Here is a 26,612-nt window from a genome sequence, read left to right on the forward strand (position 1 = left end):
ACCATTGGACTGAAATGTCAAAATTCCTGTGTTTTCCCCCACAGGTGGCAACGCATGTTCCCCTATACAGGATGCAAAAACCTTCACCACTCCGGAGCTGCTGTTGCCCAGCCCTCCAATGCACTTGCGGTGAAACGGTTCCCAGTTCGGGCTCCACCATGCCCTGCAGCCACTGCAGTGTTGGATATTTTTGGCTTACTTTTGGCAAAAGTTGCATGCACTGACCATAAAAGTCTTTAAAAAATAAACAAAACAGCATGGGAAAAAAAAACGAACTGATCTGCTACAAAAGGCATGAATAATAAAATATATATATTCAATACACAGTCTGATATATCAAGTGTTTTTTTTTCCTTTTTTTCCTATTTTCTTTTCCAAGTACATCAAGTCTTTTCTCAAGTGTGCAGGCACTTCAGAGCCTGTCTGGGCTGGCTGGAGGGTCATCTCCATGCGAGCTTAGCCTGGTTCTGTCCGCTCCACGGCTGCTGCTGCAGCTGCAGCTTTTGCCCAGGTCTAGCTCCACAGTTCAGTCAGTCTGAGGCCCGGTTCAGTGCGAGAGCCCGGTTCTGGAACAGCCGGGCTTCAGGTCACACCGCGAAAACGCTGAGCGTGCTGGTCTGGTCCTTCAGGCCCAGGATGCTGTAGGCGATCCTCTTCAGGTGGCCCGGAAGTCGCACCCCGATGTTTCGGATGTCCCTGTGCAGACAGGACCGAGAGACAGAGAGAGAGAGAGAGAGAGAGAGGGAGAGAGGGGGCGTGAGGCGTGGAGAGGACCGCTTACATCAGCAATCACACGGCAGACCTCGTGGAAACACACACGCACGAAAACCCGCCAACACACGCAAACCAGCCCCTCATTACATCTTTAATTAGGGTCCTAATTGCTTAAAGAGGATCCGCCATGAATCAGTCGTTTGGCAAGCGGAGCAACTTGGGAGACTTGTAAATAGTTTCTGGTTTTAAACCAGAGTGCTACCAGATGACAGTGGATGGAGCATGGAAACTATAAAAAAAACACTACAAAAATATTACAAACACTTCAAAGACGTTTCTCTTTTTTTCCCCTGTTGTTGTCGTCTTTGTGCTTTTGTGCAGTACACCCTGGTTCCAGGCCACTGCTATATAAATCTATATAATATAAAATCTATGCGGGCCCTCTTCCAGTGGCAGCTGGGATCCATAACTGCACCCCTTCTCCACCCTCATCTGCCTCCCCCCCCTCCCTCAACCTCTCCCCTGCCTCCCTCACTCGCCCTAATAAACTCCACACTGGGAGAGAGAGGACTTCCTGTACCCCAACGCTCCCTCCTCAACATCCCTGCCTGTCCACTCCCTCTCTCCCCCTCTACCCATTTCCCCCCTCTTCGGCTGGGGTGTGGGGGATGTGCGTGGGCCCTTGGCCCAGGCAGGGGAGAAGCGGTGGTTTTTGGCCGCAGAGAGAGTATAGCCCTGGGCTGGCGCTGTGGGTGAGAGAGGGAGAGAGAGGGAGCAGAGAAAGTGAGAGAAAGAGAGAGGGAGGGAAGGGAGGGGGACAGGGAGAGGGAGAGCAAGGGAGGGAAGAAGAGTGAGGCAGCAAGAGAGAAGGTGAGAGAGAGAGAGAGAGAGAGAGAGAGATGGAGAGAGGGAGAGGGAGAGATAGAGAAGAGAAGAGGGAGAGAGAGGGAAGGAGAGATGGAGGAATAGAAGGAGTGAGAGAGGATAGGCGGGAGGCAGGCCACAAGCCACCACAGCCACATATGGGTCTGTTCAGTTTTTCTGTATGTTAGTTTTGCCACTCATTTTTTTGGAGGATCCTATGGGCAAAACACATGTCTGAAGTCAACTTTAATTGTGTAATATATCACCCATACAGACATATAAAATGTTAACCCACATTTGACAGAGTATATACTTCTCAGGGATCTGTGGCTTAACCTTTTTTCTTTCAGCGGTGTTTAACTTTCACATCAACCCAGCAACCAAACACTGTGCATTTTTCAGTTTTTCACGTTTACATATATCTACCTTTTACATCTGAAAACACTAGCTTTGAGATAATTTGAACCCTTTGGGGAAACACAATTTTATCTCAACAAGGAGAGAAGGGCGCTCCTCCTCTGACACACAGCATATCTGCATCCATCCAGATTCCTGTGGAAGTTCCCTCCACAACCCATGTGTGTACACACACACACACACACACACACACACACACACACACACACACGTGCAAAGACACACGCATGTCCCGAATCTGGCTCCATAGTGAATTCGTACTCACTCGTTCTTCATCTGAAGCACCTGCTCCATGGTCACAATGCCCGCGCAGGAGAAGTTCTCGCTGTACTGGCTCATCTTGATGGACTCCAGCCATTCCGACACCGACCTGAAGGGGGAGCCGTCTGAGCCACTGGTGCTGGGCAGGCGGATGGACACACTGCAGAATAAGCCAAAGAAATCATTTATTATCAAACTGATTAACTCATGGAGAATATCCCTGCCGTCGTCTGGAGTATCCGTGCACTGTTCTACTCTTGCACACTACTACTTTGTTTTTTGCCTATCTTTCGTTTTTTTTTTTTGCACATTGAGCACTAGCTGGATTATGCAAAATTACCATATCTATTTTTGTTAAGCCTTGTTGAGCAGAGATCTATGTTTTATAAAACCATGCGTTTTCCATGGTTTACGAAAAAGAAAAACAACTTCACTTTGGGTTTGCATTTTTTTTTCTTACATTTTTGGTGCATGTTTCAATTCTTTCATCTGGGGTAATTATGGACAGGAAAAAAAACCACAAACTAAAAAACCTGTTCGTGTAGTTACAGAATCTGATAGAGATATGAAACTTAGTTGTCACGCACTCACAAATAGACATATGTGCCCATACACACATAATTTTTCTGAGCCACACATTTTAACCCTTCTATGACCAGTTTAACGTATACCCATCTGCACTTACTGCTATGCAGAGGTGGACACCCCGGCTTCAGAAAGTAAAAGTCCTGCCACGTATTTGTTCCACCCATGCACTACACCAGCTGAATTTAATTAGCACAACTCTTCAGCCAGGTAGAGGAGCTAATTAGTGAATTAGCTCCTCTACCTTGTTTAGTGAATGGCCAGACCAAATACATGGTAGGACTTTTACTTTCTGAAGCCGGGGTGTCCACCGCTGCTGCTATGCATTTGCGTGATGCCACATAAGAAGTTGACAGCAGGGTTCCAGGCCTCTGCAGTCCAGCTCCCGTCATTATTATTTTCAGTCTGTCTGTGGCTCCACGTAATAATATGACATTTTCTTCCCTAAATCTACTCAGCTGCACACAGCGCACAGCACAATCGTCGCTGAAAAGAGATCGAACCGCCGTCGATGTTTAAACTGTCTCTGCTTACCCAAGCGAGCGAGATAAGTGCTTTCGCCGCTCTGGCTGAAATAAACCCAGGCGAAGCTGGTTAGATGCCATTCACCCAGTTTTGCAAGAATCAGCAAAAGCACGGTCTCACTGTTAGGGCAGGGAGAGACTGTTTAAACACTAGTCGTGGGGGCTAGAGTGTTGGCCCTTATGGCAAGCAAACTGAGCAAAGTTGAGCAGTTAGCAGTTATAGGATTCTAAAACTTATAACATACAGAGCCAGCTAATGAAACAATAAATCTAAATAAAGTACATATTTCTCCAAAACAACTGCTTTTTGCCTGTCTGATTTTTACCAACAGGTTGCTGGCCATCTTTCAGTTCAAATATTTGACACCTCACAACCTCTGTCTTGATTGCGCAGCCTTGCAAGGCAACCGACCCAACAGGCTAGGTTCTTATTAGCTAGCACCAGCATGACAACAGGGTTAAGGTGTAACTGTGCTCAGTTACACATTACAAGGTTGTCACTGGGCCTCATAGAAAAAACTTAAGTCTCTACCCAGTACTAGCATGGACACGCTCTTCCCCCTCTCCCCCCCTCTTCAGTGTACCGCAACATTGAACCCTTACCGGGGGTCGAAGTCGGCAATGGTCTTGAGGGACTCGGGGCTCCTCAGAAGCTTGTCCAGCAGGCTGACGATGTCATTGAAGCGCGGCCGTTTGGACCGGTCCTGCAGCCAGCACTGCAACATCAGCTGGTATACGGCAGACGGGCAGTCCATCGGCGCCGGCAGTCGGAAGGCCTCGTTGATGGCCTTCATCACCTGGGGCGGACACCAAACCAAAATTCAGTGCTGTTTGTTCTGTTTATCTGTACTGCAGAATCGGAATTTTCTCCACTCCAGAGAGCAGAAAATGAAGGCACTTTTCACTATGCTGTGAGATTATGTGATAGAAAAATCAGGATTAGCTGAATATCAAAGCTGCCCTGTTTGCCTAATACTTTCAACCGGAATGATCAAACAGTCCCCAGAGCCATTCATGCATTCCTAGAAGACAGGAGGAGGTATGTTAACGCCATTGATCCAGCTCCTCTCTCTCTCTCTCTGAGCCAGGCGGTGTGGTTTGGCACCCGAACCCGCCGAGCGCCGGTCCCAGCCAGCGGACACCCCGGGGGGCCCCCGTACCTCGTGGTTGCTCATGTCCCAGTAGGGCCGCTCCCCGAAGGCCATGACTTCCCACATGACGATGCCAAAGCTCCACACGTCGCTGGCCGAGGTGAACTTCCTGTACGCGATGGCCTCGGGAGCTGTCCAGCGGATGGGGATCTTACCTCCCTAGAGGGGGAGAGGACGGGGTGGAACAGTGAGGAGAGGAAACGAAATGGCAGGTTTTTAATACCGTATCTAAAAGTACAGAGGCCTAACGCGAGGCCTATGCACTGTAGCATAGTGGTTAAGGAGCTGGACTGGTAACTGAAAGGTTGCAGGTTCGATTCCCCACGGGAGTACTGCTGCTGTACACATGGGCAAGGTACTTAACCCACAATTGCCTCAGTAAATAAACAGCTGTATAAATGGATAACATGTAAAAACCTGTATTGATGTAAGTTGCTATGGATAAGAGTGTCTCCTTAATGTCAATAATAATGTAATGTAATAATGCCCTAAAGGGCAGCGGTGTGCTGTAGTGATAAGGAGCAGGGCTCGTAACAAAAAGTTTGCTGGTTCATTTCCCCACTGGGGCACCACTGCTGTACCCTTGGGCAAGGTACTTAACTTATAACTGCTTCAGTAAATGTCCAGCTGTATAAACGGATAATGTGTAAGAATTGTATGTAACTTGCTCTGGGTAAGAGCATCTGCTAAATGAAAATAATGTAATTAATGTAATGCAAGAACGACAGAGCCCCCTGCAGACTCACGCTGGTGGTGTAGGTGCCTTCGGGGTCGTCTTCCAGCACGCGAGACAGGCCGAAGTCCGACACCTTGCAGACCATGCTGCTGTTGACCAGGATGTTGCGGGCTGCCAGGTCGCGGTGCACGTAGCTCATGTCAGAGAGGTACTTCATGCCCCCTGCGATGCCACGCAGCATGCTTACCAGCTGGCACGAGTTAAACTCCCCGTCGTGATCCTGAAAATCAGCGTGCGAGGGGTTAACCGCGTGAGTTTCGTCTCCTCTGCCTCCTCTCCGCTCCCAGCCCTGCTGCGTCCCTCTCCACATCCCTGCCGGTGCTCTGTCTCCACAGAGCGCTTTACCAAACACTGCAGGCCAAACAGGAAGGAGGACAGCAAACACACACTTACCCTGAGGTATTTGTCCAGGGCCCCGTTCTCCATGTACTCAGTCACAATCATGGCGTGCTTAACTGAAAACAGCGGGACAAAAAAGTGCTCATTTAGTATGCTAATCACACACATTTCAGTCACACCAGAGGGCTAAAGGGACACTTCTCATAAACACTTGCTGCTCTGACAGACAGAGAGACAGAAATCAGCTGGAACAAAAAGAAAGCACTTTCTAAAGACATCAGGGGACAGAGGGAGAGGACAACAGAAAAGCACAGGCAGACTGCTGTATGAGAGTGGCAGTGTAACATAGTGGTAAGGAGCAGGGCTTGTAACCACAAGATTGCTGGTTCCATTCCCCGCTGGGGCACTTCTGCTGTGCCCTTGGGCACACAACTTACTTACTTAACCCACAACTGCCTCAGTAAACATCCAGCTGTATAAATGGGTAACATGTAAAAATTGCAACCAGTGAGTAAGTCGCCCTGGGTAGGAGCAGCTGCTAAATGACAATAATGCAATAACGTAACAATGTAATAATGTGATATTGTAGTGAGACTGAGGTTGACAGTTACACTTGGTGACGACTCCTTCCAGACGGATGATGTTCTGGTGGGAGAACTGGCCCATGATGCTGGCCTCGCTCAGGAAGTCCTGCCTCTGCTTCTCCGAGTAACCCTGCTTCAGTGTCTTGATGGCCACCGTCACCTCTTTGCGTCCCGGCACCTTCAGCAGGCCCCGGTACACCTCTCCGAACTCACCTGCAGGGGGGCAATGCACCAGAGAGACGGGAGGTAAACACACACAGCCCCACAGGGTTAAGGCAGCACTCCCGGAGCCTTCTGACACGTCTCAGATGAGTCATACCGATCATGCCGTTATTAAAACGATCATTCTCGGTTACTTCAGGTTAATTAGCCGTGGAGCCAAAACCAACAGTGCCTCTGTGGTAAACCTTATACATTCTGGCTTATCAAGATTGTTAAATAACCTGACAAACAGCTACAGGCTCTTATTAATGATTAAAGGGGGAAACAGATAAAATAACAGCGTGGGACCGAGGTGCCGTCGTTTAGCATGTACAGTTAGGGACTGAAACACTACATTGGTCTCCGTGGCTCATTAAGTTTAGGGCGTCTGTGGTTCGAGGGGGCTGGGGGGGCACGGGAACTGGCTGTAACAAACAGGCACACCAAGTGGGGTCATGAGAACCGCGGTGGGAGCCGAAGGGAGAGGGTGACCGCGCGGTCGTGTGCCTCTTTCCTGCATCAGGTTGGAGATATGATCACAGAGGCATGGCCTCTTACAGAGCCTCATGGATTTCCAATATCAACACTGAATCAATCACTCCGCTAGCTAATCCTGGGTTTCACCGCTCAATCGACTATGCCCAGAATAGCAGCAGTGGGAACTGGCAGCGTAAGGGCACAGGGGAGTGGAAAACAGTTTTGTTACTGTGGGCTCCTCGGCCCATTAAACATTATGTCATAGGAGAGAGGGTGCTGACAAACTCGCATGTGTCCAAACATGTAGAGCAAGAAAGCGATCCCCAGATATCGATCTACACTGTGTACAGCCATCGCTCCGAGCGCTGCGCTGCTCACACAACTGACAGTAAATGATGGGTTTAGACAAACGAGTGGAAAACACCCCCCCCCACCCCCCACCCTGTTACAGTCCCTGCTTGTCACAGCAGGGAAATGTCAAAGCTATGACGTGCTGCTGTCAGAATCAACCCCTTCTGGCTCACCTGCCCCGATGACCTTCTGCCTGGTAACGTGGCTGGGGTTGATCTCGCTGGCAAATTTGAGGACGGCCATGTTGGGGTCCTCGTACGTGTGGGGGTCCACGTACGTCTTCAGGGGCTTCAGTTGCTCTGGAGGAGAAATGAAGGGAGAGAAGTGGCATGAGATCCATTCAAGGCCACACTGTGGGCATGAACGGTGCTGTGTTTGTGCCTCTTCCTACCTGAACTGGAAAAATAGGTGTCCTCTGGGCCTTGTCTGACATTTGGAGTCCTTCTCCTGAGAAAAACAACACATTACATTACATTATTGGCATTTAGCAGACGCTCTTATCCAGAGCAACTTACTTCAGTTACAGGTTTTTACTACATTATCCATTTACACAGCTGCATACTGACTGAGGCAATTGTGGGCAATTGGGAGGCAAAAGTACCTTGCCCATGGGGAATTGAACCAGCATCCCTGCTCCTTAACCACGATGCTACACTTCCACCCCACATTTAAAAAATCATTGAAATATTGAATATTATCATCTAAATCATATACTCATAATCTATTTTTAAGTAACCTAAAAAAGGGGCACCAGCCATTTGTGTGGTTCTTTCTGGCTCTGAGAGACTGGTCTGAACAGTAGTCCAGCAGCTCCCTTCACTTAAAGGGATGCGTGCTTCTATAAAGGGGGCGTCCTAGTATGACGAGTGGTAAGACGGGGGTGCTTATCGCAGACAGACAATGACATCCCGCCATTAAGAAAGGCAAGGTCACCGTCACAGACCTGCTGGCATCACAGACACAAAGGGGCCGGCCGAAGAAGGGGATTGGCCACCTTTCATTGGACAGAACGCAGCGGTAGAGACATGTTGCATTCTTACTGAGCAGAGACATGTTGCATCACACACGCATTCTTCATCCTACGTATTTGGCAGCGCGCACATGCGGGTCGGGTGAGGAGGAGCTGAGTGCAGAGAGGTGTAGGGGGCAGAGGGGGAAAAGGAGGAACACAGAACTGAAAAGACGCTTCAGGCCAAGAGGGGAAAAGAAGGGAGTGTGAGGACAAGAAATACAGAGAGACAGAGACAGATAGAGAGTCAGGGATAGAGAGAAAGAGAGAAAATGATAGAAAGAAAAAGAGAGAGAGATAGACAGAGAGAGAGAGAGAGAGAGAGAGAGAGATAGACACACACAGAGAAAATGAGAGACAGAGAGCAAGAGAGATAGAGAGAGAGAAAGAGAAAATAAGAGCGAGAAAGAGAGAGAGAGAGGGGGAGAGACTGTGCAGTTCCTCACCGTTTTCGCAGCAGTAGGACCACCACGACGAGCAGCAGCATGACCAGACCCCCAACCGCCGCTCCCACCACCACCGTCGTGTTTCCCTGGGGGAGGGCCTCCGCTGCAACATTACATTACATTATCATTATTATATTACGTTACATTACATTATTTTCGCAGACGTTCTTATCCAGAGCGCCTTCCAGCACAATGAAACAGAAGTGAATCCATTCAAGTTGAATGAGCAACAGTGTCAGGCTACGCTAACACCACTGCCAGACCAGCGAGTGTGAGCTAGGGCTGGGCGATATAGCCGTGGCGATATATCGAATAGCGCAATAACAGCTATCCCCCGTATGCGGCGTATTTTTTTCCCTTCCCTCTTTCCCGGGAGCACACCTCCAAAGTTCAGTGAAATGCTTTCAGGGCAGAAAAATATCACTTGTATCTATATGTTGGTTAACTTACCTATTAGCTTTCAATCATTGAACAGATACGAGTGGCGTTTTTTCCCAGAGAAGCATCAGGTATGACTAAAAGGGAAAACAATACGGGAAGAAACCTAATGCCACATACCAGGAATAGCTGTTATTGCGCTAAAAATAGCTATTCAATATATATCGCGACGTCTATATCGCCCAGCCCTAGTGTGAGCAAAGCACTATTCAAGCCCTATCCTAAGTTAACTTGTATATACTTGTAACTTATACTACTATACATTATGTTCACTAGACCACAGAATTCAAAACACATTGCATACTATATGTAAAATAAACAGCAAGCTCTACAAGTAGCAGGTGTTAGGGGGCAGGGCCTGAGGTGGAACTGAGATGCAGTCTGAAGAGGTGGGCCCTGTGTCAGAAAATGGTAGATCCGCTGTCCTGACCCCCGTGGGAGGTTTATTCCACCACTGAGGGAACTGTGCAGACAGGGATCGTGTCTGAGAGGAGCGACCCTGTCGGGGTGGGATAGTCAGCTGCCCTATAGTCGCAGAGCATGGTGATCTTGATGGAACATAGGGCTTGATCGCCAGAGAAACTCTGCAGCAGCAGACCATGAAATGCCGTGAAACGCCCGAGACACGCCCGAGGCACGCCCGAGGCACGCCCGAGGCACACCATGCAACACTGGGGGCAGTCAGAGGTAGGATCACTACATTACTGCCACCTGGGAGAGTGAGACTTCGCACCAGCAGGAGTGACAGGGGCAGCGCCCTGGTGTGGTTAAGGAGCTGAGCCTGTTAACGAACGGTCATAAATCCCGCCATGAGGCCCTGCGGTTTTGCCATCGGGCATGCTGCTTAACCTGAATTGCGTCAGTACTCTACCAGTTGTAGGAATGAAAATCATATGCAAAACTACATACAAGAAGTCGCAGAGAAATGCCAAATCAAAATATGAAGATTCTCTTACATTGCCTCACACATTGCATTATTGTCATTTAGTGGCTGTTCTTATCCAAAGTGATTTACATACATGTAGGTTACAATTTTTATCCATTTATACAGCTGGATATTAACTGAGGCACTTGTGGGTTAAGTACAACAGCAGTACCCTAGTGCAGAATTGAACCAAGAATCTTTCCATTACAAGCCTTGCTCCTTACTGCTACACCACACTTATACCTCATATCTTAATGCAATACCCAGCAGTTGCCTATTGCTGTAGTATACTGTCCAACTGCATACCGTGACAGTAATGTTACAGACAGAGAGACAACGCTAACACAACTCTTTCTCAGCCAGCCTCCCTCACCTTCTGGCAGTGTTTCAAACTCGTGCTCCGTGCTGTACGCTCCCGGATTCCCCTCCGGGCTCTGAGCCTGTACTCGGAACAGGTATACTGTGCCTGGCATCAGCTCGCTGATCTGGACCGAGTTTTTCTCCAGAACCAGCACCGTGTAGGTGGTGATGTCCTTCTCATTGTCATTGTCCTGCAGAGTATCGAGCACAGTATTATCTATACAGGCAAAGCCGATGTAATCTGTCATTAACACGACTGCAGTGTGAGATTCCAGATGTGGTGTGTGGCACTCTCTCCGTGTGTGTGTGTGTGTGTGTGTGTGTGTGCGTGCGTTGGCGCAGGGGATTGTAGTGTGTTTGTGCACGTGTGCGTCCGTGTGTGGATGTGTGTTGGCACAGGGGATTGTGGTGTGTGGATTTGTGTGTTTTGGCGCGGGGATTGGTGTGTGTGTGTGTGTCTATGTCTGTGTGTCTGTGTCTGTGTGTGTGTGTGTGTGCGTGTGTGTGGATTTGCGGGCCCCTCACCTTCTTACGGTACATGAGCTCGTATCGGGTGGTGCGCAGAGGGGTCCTGTGAGACACTGCCCAGGACAGGGTGAGGCTGGTGGAGGTGCGCCTCTCCAACTTCATGGACGTCACCTTCGGGGGATCTGGGGGGGTAAACGCAGAGAGCACTGGGATTAGCCAGGCCAGTACAGACCCCAGCGAGTTACAGCATCGCTACAGACACAGCTGAAGGAGCCCAGAGCCGAACCGCACCTGTGTAGTGCAGGGTGGTGGTGAGGCTGCTGGCCGCCCGCTGGCTGCTGAGTTGGGACACCCCGTTCCGCGCCTCCACAGTGAAGGTGTAGTTGAGGTGGGGCTCCAGCTCGCTCACGGCCACGCGGGTCTCCTGCAGGCCCGTCGCGGCGGGCTCGAAGCGCACCTTCTCCCCGCACGGGCTGCAGGCCTGCCCCTCGCAGCGTTCGCATACCACGCCGTACGTGATGTCATCGCGGCCGCCCGTTTCCTCCGGCGGGCTCCACGACAGCTGCAGCTTCCCGACCGACGTCGTCACGGCGGCCAGGTCCAGCGGGGCCGATGGCGGCGCTGGAAGAGGACACGTATTCTCACGTTGCGCTCTTGTGCGAGAAACGAAGACTGCCCCGTCCCCTTTCACACCACGTCTTGTCTGGGGTTTCAGTGCAAGAGAGCACTCCTCACCTGTGCAGGCCTCGGTTTGGGAGTCCTCGGGGGCGCGGTAGAAGCCCTCCTTACACTCGCAGGACAGCGCCCCCTCTGGTGACTGCTGAGTATTTGCTGGGCAGGGATCACACTGCTCGCTGGTCACAGAGGCTTTGAAGAAACCCGGCTGGCAGGCTGTGGGGGAGATCACATGAGGAACTGAGTGAATTTACACAACAGATGGACATAACAAGACTGCAGGAGTAAGTATGCAGGCCAAAATCAAAATGGACAAAACAAAAAAAAAGCCACGAAAAAACACAAAATACGTGTCTGTGCACATTTTTAGACATATTTACCTGCATTCTGTCCACATTTTCATTTTGAGCACCTTTTAAGACACTTCTGAAAGGTGCGTACACACTCATTTGCGGCCGAGACCCAACTTTACATCTGATTGAGACTGTGAAAAGTGTTATTATGGTAATCTGGTAATCAATGGCTTTCGGCTCCCAAAACCACACGCGTATAGACTCCTCCTTTCTCTCCTCTCGAACGAGCTTCTTGTTTTTTGTTTTTTTTTTACATATAAGACCAGTCGCCCCACATTCCAGTACAGAACAGCTGCCATTGACACATTACAGACTGAGCAAGAGGAATTTATCCAGCCAAACCAAAAAAAAAAAAAAAAAAAACTACGCATCCACAAGAAACACTGAACAAACAAACCACTGTACTCACTGCAACAGAATATTCAAAGGAAAACTCTCTACAGCTGTTACAAATGCAAAATGGCTCCTCATTTCTAGACTACTTACTTTGAAGCAGTAATAGTACAGTATATATACACAGGCACATACACAGTTTTTTCTAAGGCTTCCCTGTCAGAGAAAGCACTGGTTCATTACCCTCTTTGAGGATGTGGGGGGATGGTTTTGTACACCATGGCAGTAGATCAAGATCTGATCCACCATGAAATCTTAAAAACCCGCGTCAAAAGGGGGATTAGGAGTTCGGTAAACAATGCGAGACAATAGGTGAGACGGCACAAAAGGAAGAGAAAAGATAAGATGCCCCTCTTCAGCTTCTCAAAGCACCCGCATGAGTGCTGGTGCTCTCCTCCCACCCTCCACCTCTTCTACCCCCCCACATACACACACACACACCCCCTCGCTGTCCCCTTTCATCGAGCCCCTTTGACTACGGACCACCAATCTCTTCACCACCGTCCCATCGTCACCTACGGCCCGCCATTGTCTTTGCACACTGCCCCCCCTCCCCTCCTCTCTCCCTGCCCCCTCGGACCCCCCACCCCCTACATTCTCTCTCTGTCACAGTCGAGTGTACCAGCCTCTCCCGCCGGGTCTCCCATTCAGCCCGTTTCATTGTTCCGGAATGGAGAATAAAATCGGCTGAAGCATATTACAATATGTACCGGTCCAATTAGCCCGCGCACGAGAGCCACCGTCAGGACCCCGCGGGCCGGGGCGAGGCAGAACAAAGGTGAGAGAATTATGAATGTGAGGAATTAATGACAGCTATTTTGAAATCCGAGAAGGGTGAGGACAGGCCGGGGATTTGAGCTGACAGGTCTATTTCTCCCCAGGGACGCAAACTGTAGTCAGTCATAATGAAGGCTTTATTGTTCTCATTTGAGGAAATTCATGACGTTGGCCTGGCGCATCTGAGAGAGAGGAACAACGCAAAAGCTACAAAATGCAACCAACCGTGTCCCAATAAACACATTCTTCTCAACCTAATAAATCTGCCAGAGATGGAATATTAATAGGCTTCCAACAAAAACAGGGAATGAAAAAAGGATTGACTGTTTCTTCCAAACACGCTTGTTTCAGTTTGTGGGTGTGCCCCTGGTCCCTGTAGGGACGAGCTGACAGCAGACACAAACCAAACAGAAACAACAGCACACCTCTGTTTCCGTGAGGCTTCTTGGAGCGACAAGGTAATTGATGTTCCAGATCAAAGCCCCGAATGTGCTCTACACACTGACGTTTTGGCTACATGCAAGGGGAATTTTTTTACTGCCGTGTCCCACCCTTTAAATGAGTTTCATTTTTGGAGGGGGTTCGTCTATGTGGTCTGCCTTTCCGGTGGTGTTTGAATCACATTGGGAGGGCACAGAAGAGACTCAAATAGATTTGCGCTGGAGACAAGCAAGGTCCAGCTTAAAACTGGCGGATGCTTTGCCAGTTAATGCAAGGCTGTTGTTAAAAGTTAATTACTTCAGTCCCAAGTGAAGGTATGGTAAAAGCTGGCGAGGAAGCACCATAAGGGCCATTCCACTCACTGTTCCTATGAAAGAAAACCTCATCTCACTGCAGCAGTTTAAAGCTGAATTTAAAACGGGCCATTAATGTGCGCGAGCTCTGAGGAGGTCGTGGCAGAAAGGAGTGGGAGATTGCGAGGGAAAGAGAGACAGAAGAGGGATAAAGATTCCTGCTGGGGGGAGAGAGAAAAGACGGGGGAAAGAGGAGGGAAAGAATCGGCCCATTCACTGAGGGGGGATAAACAGCTGCTGGTTCGTACCCCCTTTTCAAACCACAAGTGCCCTGCTGCCCCCTTTCGCAGTCTCCGAATTCCCTTTCTGTCCCCCCCCGCCCCCGCCCCTTCTCTCCTCACACCCACAGGTGAGGCTCAGAGCTCCGCCCACCCCATCCCCCTGCATTCAGCCCGGACAGCAGGCAGAAGGCTACAGCTCCATTCAGCTCAGAAAAGAAGAAGAAGAAAAAAAAAAAAAAACACTTGTTGCGAATAGCAGAGATGCCACATGCCACATGCTACACAAATTCTCGAGCTGGCTTCTCCTCTCACTGCAGAGATGCTGCAGATTGCATCAGCCTAGTCAGGGGTGGGGAAGGACAGCACACAAGTTAAATACGTCTCAGTAAACACCACCACACGCTCTACCAGAAATGCCACTGCAATCAACACATAATCATACAAACACAGATAAAGACAAACACCACGCATATCCGAATCCAAAGCTGCAAATCAGCCAAGAATTCAAACTCAAGACTTTGTGATCAAACTCAAGAATTTGTGGTCAGAGGATCATTACTATTTTTGTGAATCCCGGCACTAATAAACAGCATCATTTATGTAAGGTAACAGAGTGCTTTTTAGCCAGAAGGGGGTTGGTCAGTCTCTTTCGGACACAACAGGAAGCAGGAAGAGCGAGGCCGACACTTCACTTCCTTCCTTGGTCAGCCAATCAATGCTTGCAAGTAAAGAGAATAAGAGAGGGAGAGACTGGAAAAGAGGCAGAGACAGCAGAAAAATGTGTTGACAAAGAGCACGGATGCCCAGAACAGCAAAAGCTGCAAGGATAGACCGAAAATGAGCAGAGATTTCAAACGCTGGTTATGCTCCACGTGTAAAATTAAGACTGTCCAGATTGTCGCTGGGGATGAGAAATAAGAAGGGTATCCGAGTCAAATATGCATGTGAAAATGGATTCCTCCTCCAACTCCCTCCTTTTTTTTTCCTCTCTTTCTCACGTCTCCCATGGGGTCTGCTTGCTTTTTAATCTTTTATTTGGCATTGGTCTGTAGGCGCTGGAGGGTAGGGAGCAGGGGGGTGTTTCGGCCTGTTTGTTTACCATGTGAGCAGTATGACTTCTGTGCTCCTCTGACCTGCGTGAGGGGTGAAGGTGGGGGGGTGGGGGGGTTGATGGCTGAAGGGAACAGGACAGGCTAGACGGATGGATGGAGGGATGAAGGATGGATGAGAGGGGGACAACAGGAGCCCCTCCAAGGCTCAGGTTTGGAGGTGGCCGTTCCACACAAAGAGAAACGGACTGAAACCCCCCCCCGATGTGCAAACAACAGGACCCACCATCTGCCCCAGGGCAGCAGAGAGTTAAGCTGGCCCCCTGTCTACAGCGATACGGGGGAGCCCTGTGGCCAAGTAAAACAAACAGATCAGGGAGAGAGAGGGAGGGGAGTGCATGAGGCAGAGGACACTAGCCAGTGACTCAGAGCATGGGGGTGGAGGTTAAATTCTGAAGCACAGCCTGATAAAAAAATAAAAATACAAAAAAGGCTCCAGAGAAAAATAAAACAAGTGAAAACAGAAAAGGTCTTTATGTAACTGCGGGGAGTCATTAATCGGGTGAGACTCATCCACTCCCACAGGAGCGGAGCATAATGAGCGCGCTCAATCAAGCCTCAGTATTAATGATGGCATTCTCTTCATGTACCTCTCACCTGTTTCGAGGGTTACAGTATATGTCACTGTTTAATTGTTAGCATTTGCAAATACTTCACTCTTTCTAACATTGTACTGGCTGTAGTGTAGTGTTTCAGGTCCAGGAAACAAGACTGCACTACCACGGCACAAGCTGTTACTCTAATCTTCCTAATCTTGATATTAGCAGTATAAAATACGGTCACATGGCTTTCCTTCTGGCATTATCTAGATTTAAGTGTTACGCGAGGCTCAAGCTATCGTTTAAAATCAACTCTGACTCACCGAGTCTCCTTCTAACACCTTCCTCTTTCAGACTGCCAGCTATGCTTTCATCTTCCCTGATCTCGCTTCTTAATTTGTTTATTTTAATTACTTTTTTTTCTTCCTTGTTTAATCCATTTTAATTGCCAGTGTTTAATTGGGAATAAACAGTTTTATTTGGCTCCGCTTGAAGGATACTCATCGGCGGAGGGTTTTATCATCTCTCCTCCCGCATAGGGGATAAGTGGTCAGATTGCGCCGCTGATATTCACAGTTCCCAAGCCAATTTTCTCTTCTCACACAGCACTTGTATCGCGCAGATCTAAGCCCCATAGCCCGTATTCCGGTTCATCCTTAACTTCCTGTGCGTTTCCCCTCTGCCTCCACAGGCTGGAGGCTGAGGGCCACGGGTGTTCCCGCTTTAGGTCGGGATCAGTCTCTCGTCTCTCTCAAATCTCTGCAGCGACACACCACATGTTTTTTTTAAAACCAACTTAAACATTGCTTTGGTCCTAGTAAATTATGTTAACATTTTAAACCATGCACAATATCTCTGCTTGTTTTCATTAGTGTGAACAAACTGGGATTTTGTCTCTCTCTCTCTCTTTTTCTTTTTCTTTCTCTCTAGGTGAAAATGTCAGGGGGGTGTAGTACGGCTATACCAACACCTCTCTCATAACCGCCCAGACCTCTGGGGGTGGTATGTATCAACAAAAATGTACCGTGTGATGAAGGGTTTAAACAAATAAGCCAACCAGCCTGTCAGTCCCTCTCATTTATCCTTTATTTTCTTTTATGTGAGCTTATGTAAGTGTCCTTTTGTTCTCCCACTTCTTCCGTTTGCTTCCATCTCTCCACCTCTATTACACCCCAGTACGAGTATGTGCATGTGAGCTCGCCTGTCTGTTTTTGGGAGGGGAGGTGGTGGGGGCGTTGGGGGGGGGCACACAGGCCAAGTTCTGTTAACCTGACGGGGGTCGAGGTGGCTGGTACGAGCAAGAAGTTGACCAAGGCCAGAGGTTAACAGGAGAGGGCAGTTGTGACAGGAAATCAGGATATGACGGGGGGAGGGGGGTGAAATTTTGGGGGATTTGAGGAACAGGGTAACGGTGTGTGGAAAACATTAGTCTAGAGGATTATGGAATCAATTGAGCTGCAGCGCCGTTAGAGAATTACACCTCTGCTTCACACTTCCGCTCACTCATGCGGTGTCTAACGCACACAAAAACCCTCTGTAATCCTCTCCCCCTACCCTTTCAAGCAGGGAGAGAGCAGGTTCAGCCTGAGGCAGCAAACCCACTGAACTTTATCTGCAGGAAATAACTTCCAATGAAGACATTTAACCTGTATCATTCCATGCTAATATTCTTTGCGTAAGTGAGTTATTATTCCTTATTCCACAGTGCACAGTCTCTCCCATTATAACATAATGAGTCATATACTTTACATTATATTACATTATTGGCATTTAGCAACTTATATCACTTATCACACACAGTTTATTCTTACAATGTTATCTATTTATACAGCTGGATATATACTGAGGCAGCTGTGGGTTAAGTACCATGCCCAAGGGTACAGCAGCAGTGTGCCAGCAGGGATTGAACCGGCAGCCTTTCGGTTACGAGTCCTGCTCCTTAACCACTATGCGACATTATGCTACCCTTGCTCTGCTGCGACTTGCTCTTATATACAGCAGCTCTATGGATTTGTTTAGATCTGCTCAAATGCAGTAACTTAACTGGACTGAACATCTGGGGCCTGTTCCAGATCGTCTACATTTTTTTTCCCCCCCAGACTCCACTTCCTGACATTGGGGTGAAAACAAACAGTCCGAACTAATACATACAAACGGGCGAGTGACTCGGCGGAGGGCCGGGGCGAGCAGGGCAAGTCAGACAATGGAAAGCCCTGAGCCGGCGGATGGAGCGGAGCTCGCCGTGCCACCAGGGATTAGCCAGGCCTCGCTTTCCGCCAAAGCCCATCCTGTCGGGGAGGGGGCAGGGAGGGAGGCACACCACACCACACCGTGGTGAACTGAGGTAGGGGGGAGACGGAGACACCAAATCCCCGGCACAGTGAACTCGGTCACCGGCGAATGCCCCCTTCGCCGTCATCACAACCGTGCCTGACAGAGGAAGTAATACAGCCACAGAAAAACAAACAGAAAAGGTGGCTGCAAGCAGCAACAGACAAGGGACCATGATATGTGGCACAAAGGAACAGGAATGCAAATCTAACACTACAAAACCACTAAATAACTACTTAAGCCTTCGTAAGTATTTATTAACTTTCTTCAGAATGACTGACAGAAATCACTGCAAAGTTTACCTACATCAATTTTTTCACGTAAATGAAAAATCTCTTCATCTGTCTGGTCCAATATGGCCGACTACCTATGAGACAAGCCACAGGTAGGCAAAACATGTTAACACATTTTGAGTTACTGATGTGCCATCAGAGCTAAAGCTTCAATTATTTTACAATGGGAATATTTTTCACAGAAATTATGTATTATAGGGTTACGGCTGTCTCTTTCCGTATTTACAGTTTCTTATTCAGAGGTCAGTACAAAAATCCTATACATGATTCCTGAGAACATTCTCTCATAAATAGATTCTTGAGAGCTGAGGTTCAAAGGTTTTACATAACCTGCAATAAAGCTGCCACATTATGCGGTCTACAACATTTCTGACAATTATAAAATTGCTCCCAGCAAGAATGGAAAAGCATGCATGTCTTTTCAAGCCTATACAATGGTGCTCAAAAAATCAAAACTCAAAAATGGTGGTCATACTGAGTGACTTAGCAATTCCATTTCTATTTTTAGGGGTGCTTCCCCCATAAACCTGTACTTGTCTGCAAAGTTTTGTGAGCTTTTAAGAAACTGTTCAAGTTGTACAGACTTTTAAAATGGGATCCATGAACATATTCAAAAGTTGCAAGTTTGGTTAAACTTCTGAATGCAAAGTCAGCCACAAAACGGTGCTATTGAAGTAAAAATAATAACAACAACAACAATGACTAATAAGTTTCAGACACCTTCAATTCTATCATGTGTAACGCTTTGTAACTCTTTTGTGTCATTTAAAATCAACTTTTGAAACACAAACCACCAATGTTTCATTTCCTACAAACAATGGAGTGTTGGGACACTGCGGATTCCAACATTTTTCCGCCATGACGACAGAGGAATCTTTTGGCTTTTCAAATGCCAACCGACTTCCGCTTCAGGTGCAGAATTCTTGGTCTCTACAGTGGCCAGGGACTCCCACATCCTCACGGTGTCCTTCCACTGCCCTGCTCTGCCCCTGTTTGAAGTGCTCTTCCTGGAGCTGGCATGTGCCGCTGAAAAATAGCTAAGCAATGCCCGGGCTGGTGTGTCGCATGGTAAAACAGCTACAGCAGGTTCTCACACAAACGGCTGCTGGAGAAGTAACTGATCGCTATTGGCAGAGGACTGTGGCAAACAGGAAGCCTGCAGTACTCAGAGCTTGGAGCTGGTCAAACCTGGATCGCCTCCCTCTGCCCCGTCTAACCTACATTCAAAGCAAAGTGCAAGGTAAATGACTGGGCGTACACTATGTACAGGGTAGCAATACTGAGTGTTAGAGAAACCTTTTGTAGGGGTCAAACTGAAGCTGGTGCCATTTTGTTTCTGAGCATGATATTTCATATGAAAAGGTCCATCAAGACACATGCAAGGACACCTTGTACACAAGAACCCCAGAATGTTCTCCTGAATATGCATTCAGCTAACCACCCCTTCGATCTTGGTTAGTACACTCAGGTTCTCCCCTCAGAGCAACATCGTTAGAGTTGAAGTAGGTCGTCTCTGTGATTTTCCTTGTCCTTCTTTTCTCTTTCTGCTTCAGTTCTCCTTTCTTTTACTGTGAGTCTCTTTCTCCCCCTTACCTCTCACACTCCCTCTCTTCCCTCCCTCTCTTCCCTCCTCCACACCCACAGAATTCCTGAGCTCTGAGAGAGTGAGAACTGGCAGGAAGAATGCACCAGCAGGTACGAAGGTGACACACTGCTCCGAATGTGTATTTAGAAGGCACTCATTCAAAGGCAAACACACACACACACACACACACACAAATTCCTTTTCCATCTATTTGTCAATCACATTTTGGTTAAATGCAATAGGATCATTTATGCAACAAAATGTTGGGAAAAAACCTTCTCGATCACTGCTCTAGTGTAAGGACCTTCCACAAGAGAAAATTGTTATTTACTCAATACATCACATTGCATTACTTTCTTTGCTTATCCAGAGCAACATCCAGCACGAGAGAACAGAAGTGTATCCATCCAAGGTAAATGAGTAATAGTGTCAGACCAGGCTAACACTCCCACTCACACCAGTGAGTGTGAGCACAACACTATCCAAGTACCATAGTACCACCACTATCCAAGCACCATAGTACCACCACCAAGTACCACTACCATAATTTAACTTGTGCTAACCTGAAACTAGACAACCTAGGAAACTAAAGGAAGTCAAGTACAAACACTACCATATATCACACAGTCACTGTAACCTAATGGAGTCCCAACCTAATGGAGTCCCTACACCCAACTCTGAAAGAGTACTCACATAATTCACCCCCAATTCGCTGTTAAAAATAACATGAAAAATGATGGGAAATGTCCTTTTCTGCTAGAAAAGAAAAACCCGGAATAACGCCCATCTGGAGTAGTGAATGACTCAGTCATCAGGCTAGTCGGAGTTTGTCACACTTGAGTGCTCTTTCCATTCACTTGTCACTTGCATTTAAGGCAAAATATGAAGTGAGTGAAAAATTAGACTAAAAGGTTCGCCTCTTATAAGCAAGATTAATGTTACACTGTGCATGTTTTCAAAGCTGTAGACAGAGGACGTGAGTGAAAACATATTTCAGCAGGAGTAAAACAAGCAGGCTTTCCTGGAGAAAAAGTGAATCACTGATTAAGGGGCAATCAAATGTCTCACCCACACCATTTTCTCTCTCTCTCTCTCTCTCTCTCTCTCTCTCTGCTCCACAAATTTCCATCTGCCCCAATCCCTGCACCTCTCCTTGCAGACCCCCATTGCCTTTTTTCGCTAACTTTCTCTTCAGTCCGGCAGACAAGGCATCTGTGTGCCATTTATATAATTACAGTGCGGCCCATTTTTAATCTAACCATAGTGCACTTTGCCCTCAGCTTTGACTGCCAATTAAGTACTGCTGCAGTTGGTTTCACGTCTTCACGATCGTTGGATTTATCAGTCAGTAGAGTGACTTAAAGTAGACTGAAAATTTAAAAACAAAAATCTAAGGACAGAAGTGTAGTGTGGTTTTTGAACGTCTTGTTCGTCCTACCACATATGCACCCCATCTGTAAGAAGCACATGTAAAAAAGATGGCACAAAGCAATTTCCTCCATTTAAAGGCTTTTTTTTTTTTTTTTTTTTTTTTTTTTTTACAAGTTTTCAAGTTACCGCAACAATGCAACTGAATTCAACTAAATGGGGGGATAAACTACTGTGTAAGATGAGGTTTTCACATAACAGAGAATACAGCAATGCACCCTTACTTGTAATTAAACGATCCAATTACATGCTCCAATCAAGGGGAATTTTCAGATGGTCTTTGGATGGAATTAGCCTTTATTTGCAATTTCAGAGGAAATTGCTACCATTATGCTGCCACCAAGTCATTTCCATACTACCATTCACCAGTGCCCTAATTATCACTCTTCTCCTTCCTCATTGGTCAGTTCTAGTCAGTTCTAGAATGCTATTGACATAATACTTTCATACTGTGTCAATTACTCTCAAAGGATAGCTAACAAACAGCAAAGTCTATAGACATCTAATCTACTGATATTATCTTTCTGATTTTTCTGTACACCCATTTTCATGTCTCATTTGAAGCTGTGAGTTTGACTCCTTATGTCAATGCTCTTTATAGATGAATTATGCTCTACTTTCTAGTATGCATCGTTTTCCACAGAAGGGCACTGCATAAGCAAATCCATTTATTTACAAGGGAATAAATAACGTTCCTACGCAGAGCCTAAATAGTTTAATCTGGTCCGTGTGAAACGGGAAGTCTGATGCTCTGAGAAGCATCACATGCCAAACTTGTTCACAGAGCCAAAAATAACACTGTATATATTCAAAAAACCATGCCAACAACTTTAAAGCAAATAAAAAAGGTAATGGCATGACATTTGTTTTCTGGTAGTTTGCTTTGTATGTGAGAATCAAATCATTGCATTTTTCTCAGCAAGGCATTCAGAGTGAGGGGGGGATACAGAGTCTAAGGAAAGAACCAGAGCGGAGAGGCAAAGGGGAAGGAGAAAGAGAATGGGTTAAAACCAGTACTTAAGGCCCTTGAACACACACACCCAAGTCAATTACTGCCCTGGTTACTCACTCGCCGCACACCACACTTGTGTAGCTCTTAGTCACTCAGTTTCTATTCCATCTGCTCGGAGCAGACCGTTACAACAGAGAGCGACTAATCAAACCTGGTATCAGTCTTGAAGGTTAATATCAAAACACGCACGCCACTCCTCTTTATTATCACCCGCCCTCGTTCTGTCTGCACCCTCAGCTGAGCGTTTCCCCTTCTCAGAGGGGACGTTTTGCACTTTGTTCTTTGACTGGCTGTAAAACATTAAAAGGGCTATCTTGGTAGCAATCGGGACGCTCGCTACATTTGTCACCCGGCGTTGTAGTGGACGGTTTCGGGGACCTGGCTGTTAACTATTAGATGGCTTTGTGGATTCTTGCAGTAACCGTGATTTGACACACAAGCATCACATCAAATATTCTGCCGCCTAGGGGCAAAAACAGCAGCGTTCCCAGGTTGGGCCCACTCGGGATTTCATAAGAATCTATAAAGCGCAGTCATGTGACGTGCGGTCTGCGAGTTCCGAGAACTGCGGTGACAAAAAAATGTGGCTTCACGCATGAACACGCTAATTTTTTTAGCCATATATTTCAGTGTAAAGAGATAAAAAAGATCAGCGGTTAAACAGAGATAGCGAACCTGCCAGTAGTAGAGGTGTAATACTGCAACAAACCTATCCAGCCACAGCTAACAAGCTGAACTACTTTAGCAATATTTAGTGGTTTTGCTGAACGAATTGCTATTGGTGAGCAAAACAGTAATGTTTGTATTTCCCTGCATATTCCAGTCTTTGCAGCCAGATATTGCTGCACTTTAACCAAAGACAACAAGAAATGTATACGGGAAAAAGGCATTGAACAGCTATAAATAACAGTTAAATAAAGCTATGTATCCCACTCTGGTAACACATGCTAACATATCCTAACATCACTCTTTCCATTATTATGTAGCGTCCATTCCCTGTTATGTGCAGCCAGCGTGAAAACAAGAAACCAGGCTGGCAGAGTAAGCTCACTAGCTGGATTACTGGAAACCAGTGTTTGCCCAGCTCTGGTCTGTGAGCGAATGTGGCTTCAGAGCTGGTGACAGGACATGGGCGTGAGCCTCTGTGCCAGTGAAGGGGTTAGGCGGAGCGGTGCGCGTTTGTGTGGTCAGCGTAAGTATATGTCTCTTTGAGTGCGTCATATAGGCTTGTATGCGCGGAGGTCGGTTGTTGTGTAACAGAGACGCACCAACAGGAAGGGCGTATTGCCCGCGATGGGAGAACGGTTCAAGTGTCAACAGTGAGTCACCTGGAAGGAGAGATTACGCTTCTGTGTTTTTGTGTCTGCCTCTGATTTTACCCTTTATTTTGTCCTCTTTCTCATCCCTTTCTCATGCCTCCTTCTCTCCCTGTCCCCACTGACCGAATCCTTCCCTCTGACTCCCTCTCTCGGCCTCACTGTCTGTTGTAGTGCAGGTGCTGAACTGCACCTCTCCCTATAGAATTCCACAGTGGGATAGTAATGTGCAAGACCCTATAAATCTAGCAGGAAGGTATGAGGACAGCGAAGGGGAGACACATTTTTGCCCGCTGCTCAACAGAGCAGCTGATTGTTGCACCTGAGCTTTGAACTCAAATGCTCTACAAGTCACCCTGGATACGAGCACCTGCAATAACAATAAATAATAATACAAGCGATAATCGTTATTATTATTATAGTCATTAGTAATTAGTATTTCACCCGCTAAGGAAGAACATAGTGCCTTTCCTGACACTATAATATACATTCAGGGGAGGGTCACTCAACAGACGGACAGACGGTTTTAAAGTGAAAGTATGCAGTATGAGTTTGCTCACTCGTCTCACCCCTTGTTGGAGTGCTGGCATGTGCGTGGGTGCACGAATTAGTGCGCGCGCGTGTTGCAGTACACAGTGAACACTGCGCGCACGGGACAGGGTGTGTGAAGGTCTGGCAGCAATGGGAACAGCTCCTGACGCGTCCCAACACGAACAGCACTCTCACACCCATCAGCAGAAATCACACACACAGCGCTCCAGCGCTAACCCCCTGAACTCACGTGCCCCGCAATCGGCCGAGCCAGGAGAACATGTCAGGGACATGTCTGAAGTGCGGAGAATGGAAGAACTTCCATACATTTACATACATTTAGCTGCTTAGCAGACCCTCTTATCCAGACTTAGGTAACGAGTCTTATACGTTCTGCAATACTGGGTTTACTACTTTGCCTAAGGGTGCAACAGCAGTGCCCCAGCAGGAAGTCAAACCAGTAACCTTTGGGTTATGAGTCCTGCTCCTTACAACTACACCACACTGCTGCCCTTTGTTTGTAGGCAGATTTAGGAAGGAGCAGAGCCTGAAAAAATGAGATAGAGTGTCCCTCCCTCTCGTGCCTTCAATCAACAGCACTCCGGTAGGGGAGACTAGGACACCGTGCTCCTGAACTGGCCTGAGCTGCTCATGGGAACACCTCTGCTATAGTTCTCAGCTCTTAGGTAACGCAGCGGTGTTGTGGCAGGTTCTGTGGTTAGAAAACTGTAAATCATGTTCATTGTCAAAAAAATGTTATACATAAATAATATATATGAAAGTTCAGCTGTGGCTGACCAATTTCCAGAATGAAAAATTTGAAAAACATCCCATCTTTTAACAATATTACTGGATATAACTGGGAACTCATTTTGACCTTTTCATATGAAGACCCAAAAACCTGCTTGCCTTGCGATCTCCTACCAAAGCACTTAAGTAACTTGGCAGCAATGTTAATACTCACTAATACTTACTAAATACTAAATGCATTTTAAATTACTCTCGTTATACTTAAATTACTTCCTAACACCCATACCATGAACGTCTGACAGAAATGACTTGTCTTTCATGCATTTACTAAACCCAAAAATGCAGACACAAACCAAACGTCCCATGTCATGCAAACGCTTCTGAAATCAAATCAGATTGCCAATTCCACAGCAGATATTAACGGTTCCACCACAGACACGGACACAGGAGTGTGAGAAGGAGAGAGAGCGGTAAAGTGAGAGAGGGAAGGAGAGAGAGAGATTCGGCTCTTACTTTGGCAGGCATCTCCAATGGCCTCGTACCCCTCCTGGCACTGACACTTCCCCACGAGGACGACCCACTCCCCTTCGGCCGTGCAGTACATGCGCGGGGGGTCCTGGACGACGGCGTTCTCCACGCAGGTCCCCGCCACCTCCCTCAGCGCGGGGGTCTCCCCGCCCGCCACCGTCTCGGGGAAGGCCGCCAGGCTCTGCACGGTGGCCGGGCACGTCTTGTAGTAGACCCTGACGGAGAGGAGCGCCACACAGGCACCGATGTCCTGGAAGGCCAGGTAGAAGCCCTTGAGGGAGAGCGGTCCCACCGGCCGGGTCTCCACGTTGACCCTCAGCTCAGAGCCACCGGTGATCTCGTCAGGCGCAATGGTGGCCACCTTGCGGAACTGGCCCTTTCGGAAGTTGGTGCCCACGTCGGCGTCGGACTCGGCGTAGTGCAGGTTGAAGGTCTCCTTGCAGGCCAGCGAGGCGCCGTTGAAGGAGTTGCAGTCGCGCACGATGAAGCTAAGCTCCACGAAGACGCGGGTGGCTGCCGCCCGCCGCTGAATGAAGGTGGTGCGCAGCCAGTTGTCCTGCTCACCCTCCTCCACCTTGCACACGGAGTAGGTGTAGAGCTGGGAGCCGTTCACCACTCTCTGGGTGATCTCCCACTGCCACACAAGGAGAAAAGAAGAAGCCGCAATTATAGGTGGTGCAGGGAAAGACCATCTGTTAGATTTATGGATGACGGCGAGGGACAAAGATATGGTTATGGTAAACAGAGTGTTTCATCTAGCCTTCATTCTTCTTTTAAAGTAAACATTTCATACGTTTGTGGGTGTTCATCATCAAGGTCTGGATCTACAAGTGAGCCTGGGTGGAGCAGGCCCACCTAAACTTACACCTGGCCTCTTCAAGGATTTCAACCCCTAGCAACCGTTTCTGGCGGACCACACTGTTTTATGGTAGTTATGAGCCTCCAAATATCCCAGTTAGCCTGCTCTGATTACGAGCGCTGGACCTGGCACCGTGCAGCATCTACCTCCTGTTATTCTCATTACAGACACAACAGTGCAAAGACTTCTGGGAAGCTCCTCACAAACCGCTTCAGCACTACTGCAGCTGCTGCTGCTGCTCCAGCTGGTGCCGTGCACTTGAGGAACC

At 47.8% G+C, this 26,612-nt stretch overlaps 1 protein-coding gene across 1 annotated transcript in view; it reads right to left on the reverse strand.

The window, feature by feature from the left end:
- Window positions 1–408: 408 nt before the first annotated feature.
- Window positions 409–26,612, reverse strand: part of epha2b (eph receptor A2 b) — a 29,993-nt gene continuing 3,789 nt past the window's right edge. Inside the window, exons 3-17 of the mRNA XM_036532796.1 lie at window positions 25,471–26,119; window positions 11,586–11,741; window positions 11,142–11,471; window positions 10,908–11,032; window positions 10,396–10,573; window positions 8,660–8,762; window positions 7,596–7,651; window positions 7,378–7,503; window positions 6,203–6,388; window positions 5,646–5,707; window positions 5,263–5,472; window positions 4,526–4,675; window positions 3,969–4,162; window positions 2,261–2,416; window positions 409–696 (exon numbers count right to left, since the gene is read on the reverse strand). Of these exons, the coding sequence (XP_036388689.1) occupies window positions 588–696; window positions 2,261–2,416; window positions 3,969–4,162; window positions 4,526–4,675; window positions 5,263–5,472; window positions 5,646–5,707; window positions 6,203–6,388; window positions 7,378–7,503; window positions 7,596–7,651; window positions 8,660–8,762; window positions 10,396–10,573; window positions 10,908–11,032; window positions 11,142–11,471; window positions 11,586–11,741; window positions 25,471–26,119 (2,790 nt within the window). The 3' untranslated portion in view covers window positions 409–587. The remainder of the gene's footprint in view (window positions 697–2,260; window positions 2,417–3,968; window positions 4,163–4,525; window positions 4,676–5,262; window positions 5,473–5,645; window positions 5,708–6,202; window positions 6,389–7,377; window positions 7,504–7,595; window positions 7,652–8,659; window positions 8,763–10,395; window positions 10,574–10,907; window positions 11,033–11,141; window positions 11,472–11,585; window positions 11,742–25,470; window positions 26,120–26,612) is intronic.

Source organism: Megalops cyprinoides, chromosome 7, assembly GCF_013368585.1.
Source record: "Megalops cyprinoides isolate fMegCyp1 chromosome 7, fMegCyp1.pri, whole genome shotgun sequence".
In the NCBI taxonomy this organism is placed as follows: domain Eukaryota; kingdom Metazoa; phylum Chordata; class Actinopteri; order Elopiformes; family Megalopidae; genus Megalops; species Megalops cyprinoides.